The sequence below is a fragment of the Eimeria necatrix genome, genomic scaffold, assembly GCF_000499385.1.
Source record: "Eimeria necatrix Houghton genomic scaffold, Enh_scaff213, whole genome shotgun sequence".
NCBI classification, from domain to species: domain Eukaryota; phylum Apicomplexa; class Conoidasida; order Eucoccidiorida; family Eimeriidae; genus Eimeria; species Eimeria necatrix.
Window position 1 is genome coordinate 15,001 of NW_013652743.1, and position 8,623 is coordinate 23,623.

Sequence of the window (8,623 nt, forward strand, 5' to 3'; positions counted from 1 at the left end):
AGCAGCTGCAGCAGAAGCAGCAACAGCTGCTGCGGCTGCTTAGGATAGTGGTGTCTGCGGGCTGCTCAGGAGCACAGACACCGCAGATTGAGCCGCTGCAGCAGAATTCCACATGCATAGCAGCAGCAACAGCAGCAGCAGCAGCAGCAGCAGCAGCATGAGTTTTCCACCCAGCAGCAGGTCCTGCAGCAAGAGCACAGCAGCAGCAGCAGCTGCTGCTGCAGTTGAAGCAGAAGATGTTTCTTTCTGCGCTGCTTGAGGGGCGCAGCCCCGCGGGCCAGCACAAGCAGCAGCTGCAGCAGCAGCTGCAGCAGCAGCTGCAGCATGGCCGCCAGCAGCAGCAGCAGCAGCAGCAGCGGCGACAGCAGAGATGGAAGCCAGACATGCTGAGCCGTTGGCAGTCTGTTGATTCTGCGTTGCTTCGCCCTGCCGCTGCTGCTGCTGCTGCTGCTGCTGCTGCAGCGGGGCCAGCAGCAGCTGCTGCAGCTCATGCTGCAGCAGCAGCAAACCAGTGGGGCCTGGACCAAGGCGTTGGTGCTGCTGTCAAGCAGCATTTGGAGCAGCAGCTGCAGCAGCGCCCCTCTTGGGAAGCAGTGCAGCAGCAAGTCTGCTGCGCCTCGGGGGCCGCTGCAGCAGCAGCAGCAGCAGGTGCTGCTGCTGCTGCTGCTGTGTGTAGCGCTAAGCTGCAGCAGCAGCAGCAGCTAGAAGCCCTCCTGTGCATGATAGAACAGCTTCCAGAAGCAGAAGCAGACGCAGCACGGGAGATGCTGCTGCTGCCGCCCGAGTGCCGCAGCAGCAGCAGCAGCAGCAGCAGCAGCAGCAGCCAACTGACGCACGGGTGCAGCGAGCTGCAGCGGCAGCAGCAGATATCTCAAGAGGCTCTGAATCTGCTGCAGAATCTGACTGTAGGCCAGCAGCAGCAGCAGCAGCAAGAGCAGCAGCAGCAGCAGCAGTCCGTGTCCGAGCTGCTGCAGCAGCTGCAGCAGCAGAAGCAGCAGGTGCAGGAGCAGCTGCAGCAGCTGCTGCTCGACGACTGCAGCAGCAGCATGAACAACGAAGAGCAGCAGCAGCAGCAGCAGCAGCAGAAGCAAGAAGAAGTAGAAGAGGCAGCAGAGTGCATGCAGCAGCTGGGGTTTCTCGTGGGGGAGCTGCAGCAGCTGCAGCAGCAGTGTGCTGCACCACAGCAGGAACAGCAGCAGCAGCAAGGCGACTTGCTGCTGCTGCAGCAGCTACATGCTGCTGCTGATGAGGCACTGCTGCAGCGGAGAAAAGCTCTTTTCCTTGAGCAGCTATCAGTGGCACTTCAGGTTAGCTGCAGCAGCTGCTGCTGCAGCTGCTGCTGCTGCTACTGCTGCTGTTGCTGTTGCTGGGTTGCATTTGCTGCTGCTACTGCTGCTGCTGCTGCTGCTGCTTTTTTGCTGCTGCTGTTGTGTATTGTGCTGCTGCGTGCGCTGCTGCTGGTGTTGGTTTTGCTGCTGCTGCTGCGCTGCTGTTATCCTTTTGCTGCTGCTGTTGCTGCTGCTGCTGCTCTCGTGCGTGCCTTTACAGCTCACCGAAAAAGCAGCAGTCTTGCTGCAGTCATGCGAAGATGCAGCAGCAGCAGCTGCTGCTGCTGCTGCTGCTGCAGAAGGTTCTGGTGGCCTGGAGGGCTTCAGCAGCCAGCAGGCTGCGTTGCTGCTGCTGCTGCAGCAGCTAGGGAAAATCCTTGCTGCTGCTGTGGTGCCCTTCCGCAGCAGCAGCTTCCTGTCTCGGCGGCTGCTGCTGCTGCTGCCGCGCTGCAGGCGGCTGCTGCTGCAGTCCGCCAGCAGCGCTCTGCAGTTCTGCCGCTTTGGCAGTGCTGCTGCTGCTGCTGCTGCTGCTGCTGCTGTTGCTGGCGAGCACGACGCTGCAGAGGACAAAGATGCAGCAGCAGCAGAAGGCGCAGCAGCAGCAGCAGCAGCAGCAACGACAGCAGCACCAATCAAGGAAGAAGACATGCAAAAGGCCAAAGAGCAGCTGCTGCAGGCTCTTGGGGCGTTGCTGCTGCTGCAGCGGCTGCAGCTGCTCTGTGAGACAGTCGAAGCAGCAGCAGCAGCAGCAGCAGCAACAGCAGCAGGGGACCCTACGGAGGCAAGTGCCGCAGACAGCTCCCCAGCTGCTGGCTCTTCAGCCGCAGCAGCAGCAGCAGCAGCAGCAGCAGTGCCGCAGTTCACAGCAGCAGCAGCAGCAGCAGCAGTGGGGGAGCGGGCTGCTGCTGCTGCTTCGCAGCTGCAGCCGCTGCAGCTGTGGGCAGCAGCAGCACTGGCGCAGCCGCTGCTGCTGACTTTTACTTTTCTTTTTATGAGAGATGGAGAGGCCCCGCTGCAGCGGCTGGACAAGCCCCAGTGGGCTGCTGCTGTGCTGCTGCAGCTGCTGCAGCAGCTGCAGCAAGCTGCAGCAGAAGGAGGCGTGCTCGACTGGAGCAGCTGGAAACACAGCAGCAGCAGCAGCAGCAGCAGCAGCAGCAGCGAGCAAGGCCAAGGAGAACGCGGCGTGCTGCAGCTGTCCCCGCAGCTGCAGCAGTGGCTCCTTCTTCCCCCGAGCAGCAGCAGCAGCAGCAACAGCAGCAGCAGCAGCGGGGAGGGTGCAGCTGCAGAAGCTGAGCTGCTGCAGCGCCTTGCTGCTGCAGCAGCAGCAGAGCTAGACCCCACAGTTCTGGTGTCTGTACACCTCGCCAGGGCCTTCAGGCTCTTCCTGCAGCAGCGGCTGCCCTTCCTGGTCTTCCCGCCGCCCCCAGCAGCAGCAGCAGCAGCAGCAGCAGCAGCAGCAGCAGCAGCAAAGCCGCACCCGCCGTTCAGCGCAGGCGCTGCACTCGTGCTGCTGCACCTCGAGCAGCTGCTGCTGCTGCATGCAAACTTCAAAGCCATCAGCAGCAAAGCAGCAGCAGAACTGATGGCAGACGCAGACAGCAACGCCCCAGTCAGGTGTACGTACACCACGCAGCAGCAGCAGCAGCAGCAGCAGCAGCAGCAGGAAGAGGGGGGGGGCGTTTTGTCAGAAGAGGAAGCAGCAGATCTCTGGGAGGAAGACACGTTGCTCAGCAGCAGCAGCAGCAGCAGGAGCAGCAGCAGCGACACAGAATCGCTGCAGCCACACGCAGCAGCACGCAGCAGCAGCAGCAGCAATGGAAACGCAACGGAAGCAGCAGCAGCAGCAGCAGCAGCAGCAGCAGCAGATGTGTCTGCTGCTGAGCTGCTGCAGTCTGCAGAGCCCCTCTGCCTCCCCTTCGGCCCCTGGGGCAGCCCTGTCACCCCCAGCCAGCAGCAGCAGCAGCAGCAGCAGCAACAGCAGCAGCAGCAGCAGCAGCAGCAGCAGCAGCAGCAGCAGGGCTGTGTGGGCCTTTTGGACTACTGGATTAGCCTAGATGCTGCTTTTATGCAGAAAGAGCTGCAGCAGCAAACTGCAGCAGCAGCAGCAATTAAGCCCGTGGAAGCAGCACCGCACTTAAGGTGCTGTTTTCTTATTTTTAATTTGATTTTATTTATTTATTTAACAAATAAATAAATAAATAAATGAATAAATAAATAAATAAATAAATAAATAAATATATTCATTTATTTATTTATTAATTTCATTATTTATTTATTTATTTATAATTGAAATGCTGCGGGTTTCTTCTTTGAAAAAGTGATTTTTAAAATTTGATTTTATTTTTATTTATTTTTATTTCTTTTATTAATACCTTTAATTTATTTTTTTAATTTTATTTATTCATTTTGTTTTTACTTTCTTTTTAATTCTTTTTAATCCTTTTTAATTCTTTTAAAAACTTTTTAAATTCTTTTTTAATCCTTTTAAGTTCTTTTTTAAATCTTTTTGATTCTTCAATTGTTTTAAATTCTTCTTAAATTCTTTCAAGTTTTTTTAAAATTCTTTTTTAATTCTTTTTAATTCGTTTACAATTCTTTTTAATTCATTTAAATTTACTTAAATCCATTTTAATTTATTTTAATTCATTTTAATCATTTTTCAATTCTTTTTAATTCTTTTAATTCATTTAACTCGTTTTAATTCTTTTTTAATAATTTGAAACTCTTTTTTATTCTTTCAAATTCATTCTGATTCATTTCAACGCCTTTTTAGTTCTTTTTTGGTTCTTTTTAGTTCATTTTAATTCCTTTTAATTCCTTTTTAATTCTTTTTTAATTATTTTAAATCCTTTTTCATTCTTTTTAATTCTTTTTTACTCCTTTTTATTCCTTTTTATTCCTTTTTATTCTTTTTTTTCTTTTTTATTCTTTTTTATTCTTTTTTTTCAGCGTTTTAGGTCAAGTTTTGGACTTTCTTCTTTGCGCAGCTTTTCAGCGCATGTCCGCTTTGAGTGTACAGACAGCTGCGGACCACTACTGCGGTAATTCAATTTAATTCATTTTATTTATTTATTTATTTATTAATTTAATTTAATTCAGTTTGTTTTTTATTTATTTATTTATTTTATTAATTCAGTTAGTTTATTATTTAATATAATTAATTTGATTAATTTAATTAATTTAATTTAATTTTTAATTCGATTTAATTAATTTAATTTAATTAAATCAATTCAATTACTTTAATTAAATTAATTAATTAATTGATCAAATTTATTAATTTAATTTAATTTAATTTAATTAATTCAATTAATTTTAATTTGTTAATTTAATTAATTTAATTTAATTTAATTTGATTTAATTTGATTTAATTAACTTGATTTAGTTTGATGTCATTTAATTTAATTTAATTTAATTAATTTCATGTAATCAGTTTAGTTTTTCACTTGTTCTTTTTTTACATGTTTGTTTTTCGTCTTTTTGTTTCCTTTTTTCAGTTTGACTTCTTTATTTATTTACTTTTAAATTTATTTCTAATTTATTTATTTATTTATTTATATTTATTTATTTATTTATTTTTCTATTTGTATTTATTTATTTATTTATGTTTTGTGGCTTTTGTCTTTTGGATTTGGTGCTGAGACTCGCGAGTCTCTTTTATTTATTTTTAAATTAAAAATTTTAAATTAATTAAAATTTTCAATTATTTCAATTAATTTATTTCCCTTTATTTCAGTTTTTAATTTTTAATTCGAGCTGCTGCTGCTGCTGCTGCTATTGCTGCTGCTGCTGCTGCTGCTGCTATTGCTGCTGCTACTGCTGCCAACTCCTGCCGCTGCTGCTCCTACCGCTGCTGCTGCTACTGCTGCTCCCCCTCCTACCGCTTCTGCTGCCACTGCTGCTGCTGCTGCTGCTGCTGCTGCTGCTGCTGCTGCTGCTGCTGCTGCTGCTGCTGCTCAGAAGGCGTGATAGCTCCGGCTTTGCGTCTTTTTGCAAAAGAGACAAAAAGTCAATTTGGAGTTCTTTTCTCTCCTTTGGAGTGTCTAGACACCTGCGCCTTGCTGCTGGAGTCTCTTTGCTGCACCCAAACCCTAATGCAGCGGTTCCACTTCGCGCAGAGACTCCCCACAGTAAACCCTAAACCCTAAACCCTAAACCCTAAACCCTAGCGCTAAGCCCTAGGCTTGGAGCTGCTAAGATTAGACCCTGGCGGCAGGGCCTAGGTCTCAGGGGCTGTCGTTCACGCGCTAGGGTTTAGGGTTTAGGGTTTGGGGTTTAGGGTTTAGGGTTTAGGGTTTGGGGTTTAGGGTTTAGGGTTGGGGTTTAGGGTTTGTGGTCTCAGCTGTATAGACAGCTCCTGGACTTGGAGCGCCTGATGATGCAGCATTTGTGCGAAGAAGTGAAGGAGAAATTGGAGGTAGGGTTTAGGGTTTAGGGTTTAGGGTTTAGGGTTTAGGGTTTACGGTTTAGGGTTTAGGGTTTAGGGTTTAGGGTTTAGCTGCTTTCCTTGCTGCATTTCGAATTTGTTTATTGTCGCTGCAATCTCAGCATGAATGCATTAATTAATATACTTATATTTATTTATTTGTATTTACTCATTTATTTATTTTTATTTATTTGTACTTATTTTTTATTTTTATTTATTTATTTATTTATTTATTTATTTATTTATTTTTATTTTCTTTTTGTGCTGCAGTGCACCCCTCAGGAGTCCTTCCCCGAATTTATTTCTTCTTTTGCTCGTCAGCAGATAAATAAATAAAATAAATAAAAATAAATAAAAATAAATAAATAATTAAATAAATAAAAATAACTAAATAAATAAATAAAAGTAAATAAATAAATGAGAATAAATAAATAAATAATAAATGACTTGTTGGATTCTGGCTAATGCGTTTTTAATTTTTTGTCTCTTTTAATTTTTTTAATATTTGTAATCTTTTTAATTTTTTATTCTTTTTAATCCTTTTAGTTCTTTTAAATCTCTTTTTGTCTCTCTTATCTTCTTTTGCTTCTTTTAAAGTTGTCTCTTTGGGTTGGTTTGCTGCTGCTGCTGCTGCAGCAGCAGCAGCAGCATTTCGGCGGCCCCGTGCTGCTGCGCTGCAGCAGCAAGTGTACGTACACCTGGAGCAGCAGCTGCGGCGGCAGCTGAAATCTTTTGCTGCTTCTTCTTCGAAGCAAAAGAGCAGCAATTTAATTCTCCAAAACATTATCTGCCAAAGGCAAGCAGCAGCAGCAGCAGCAGCAGCAGCAACAGCGGCAGCAGCTGCAGCAGCAGCAGCAGCGGCAGCAGCAGCAGCAGCGGCAGCTTGAGATTCAGTGGCAGTGCAACGCAAGCAGCAGCAGCAGCATCAGACGAAACAGCAGCACAGCCAATACAGCAGCAGCAGCAGCAGCAGCATCAGCAGCAGCAGCAGAGTGTACGTGTTGTGCTGCTGCTGTCTCTTTTTGTGCTGCAGCAAAGAGACAGTGCAGCAGCTAAAGGCTGCGTTTCACTTGCAGACACTTAAAGATGAAATGCCCCTCACATTCGTGAGCTGCTGCTGCTGCTGCTGCTGCTGCTGCTGCTACTGTTGATTCTGCTGCTGCCGATACTGCTGCTGCTGGTGACACTGCTGCTGCTGCTTCTGCTGCAGCTAGAGCTACTGCTGCTGCGGCTGCGGGTCGCTGCTGCTGCTGCTGCGTCTTTTCTAGCTGTCTGCTGCTGCTGCTGTTGCTGCTGCTGCTTTTCAGTCTTTGCTGCAGCTCTTTCCTGAGTCGGGGGAGAAGCTGAAGCAGCACCTGCTGCTGCTGCAGCAGGTGCAGCAGCAGCTGCAACACCACGTGCAGCAGCAAGGCAATGCTGCTGCTGCTGCTGCTGCTGCATTCAGCAACACGCTAAGGTAATGCTCATCTCTGCTGCAGGAGCTGCTGCTGCAGCAGGAGCTGCTGCTGTAGGAGCTGCTACTGCAGCAGCAGCTTCTGCTGCTGCTGCAGCAGCAGAATGAGCAGCAGCAGCAGCAGGGTATTGTGTGCATTTCTGCCTCAGGTCGGTGCAGCAAGCAGCAGCTGTCTGGAAGCCACGCGCCAGCCTAGAGCAGCAGCAGCAGCAGCAGCAGCAGCAGCAGCAGCAGCAGCTAGAGGACCGGGGCGTATCAGAAGCAGTCAAGAAGTTCTGCAATGTGATGCAGGTGAGAGATCAATAAGGGTTTAGGGTTTAGGGTTTAGGGTTTACTGCCGCTGCTTCAGAAATACTTTCGCTGCTGCTGCTGCTGCTGCTGCTGCAGCTCCCTCTCCTACCTCCTGCTGACGCTTTGCTGCTCGTCAATTTGCTGCTGGACCCTTCAGTGCAGCAGCAGCAGCAGCAGCAGCAGCAGCAGCACAAGCAGCACCACAAGCAGCGGCATCGCTGAGCTGCTGTAGCCAAGGTTTCTACCAGAGGCGTTTGCTGCTGCTGCTGCTGCTGCTGCTGCTGCTGCTGCTGCTGTTGCTGCTGCACATTTGTGGCTGCTGGATTGATGCCTTCTCGGCGGCAAGCAGCAGCAACAGCAGCAGCAACAGCAGCAGCAACAGCAGCAACAGCAGCAGCAGCAACAGAAGCAAGACTACAATCTTAAGAATGCTTTTGTTACTGCTGCTGCTGCCGCTGCTACTGCAGCAGACACGAGGTCTCCGCTGCAGCAGCAGCCATGCTGCTGCTGCAGCAGCACAGCTGCAGCTGCACAGCTGCTGCGGAGCTGCTGCTGCAGCTGCACGACTGCTGCTGCACAGCTGCTGCTGTGCAGCAGCAGCAGCAGCAGCAGCTGCTGCTGCTGCTGCTGCTGAAGTCAGGAGAAAAGCAGAAGCAATGGACAAGTAGTGCACAAATGGAGAAGTTTCTGTTTAAATTGATATTATTTGTTTTTAATTAATTAAATTAATTAATTAATTAATTAATTTCCAATTTATTGATTTTTGATTTATTTATTTTTATTTAATTTATTTTCAATTAATTTATTTTTGACTTATTTATTTTTAATTTGGTTTAACAAATCCAAAGTACAACTAATTGTTTTTTAAATTAAATCTTTTCATGAATTAAATTTTTAATGAAATTAAAATTAACGCTTTTAATGCAATTTAATCTTTTAATAAAATTAAATTAAATCCCTTTTTTAAATTGAATCCTTAAGTGGAATTAAATTCTTTAATGGAATAAAATTAAAAAATTAATGAAGTCTTTTAACGCAATTAAATCTCCAAATGGAATTAAAATTAAAAAAAATAAAAAAGTCTTTTAATGCAATTAAAAAGATATTCGAATAAATAAATGTGCAAAC

At 46.6% G+C, this 8,623-nt stretch overlaps 1 protein-coding gene across 1 annotated transcript; it reads left to right on the forward strand.

Annotated features, from left to right (window-relative positions):
* Positions 1-236: 236 nt before the first annotated feature.
* On the forward strand, positions 237-7,717 carry ENH_00029200 (hypothetical protein, conserved; the record flags this gene model as incomplete). The annotated part of the gene is made up of 7 exons (XM_013580019.1): positions 237-1,307; positions 1,549-3,467; positions 5,676-5,742; positions 6,548-6,745; positions 7,059-7,207; positions 7,354-7,495; positions 7,592-7,717. The coding sequence occupies 7 exons, from the start codon at positions 237-239 to the stop codon at positions 7,715-7,717; spliced, it is 3,672 nt and encodes a 1,223-aa protein (XP_013435473.1).
* Between the last annotated feature and the right edge of the window lie 906 nt (positions 7,718-8,623).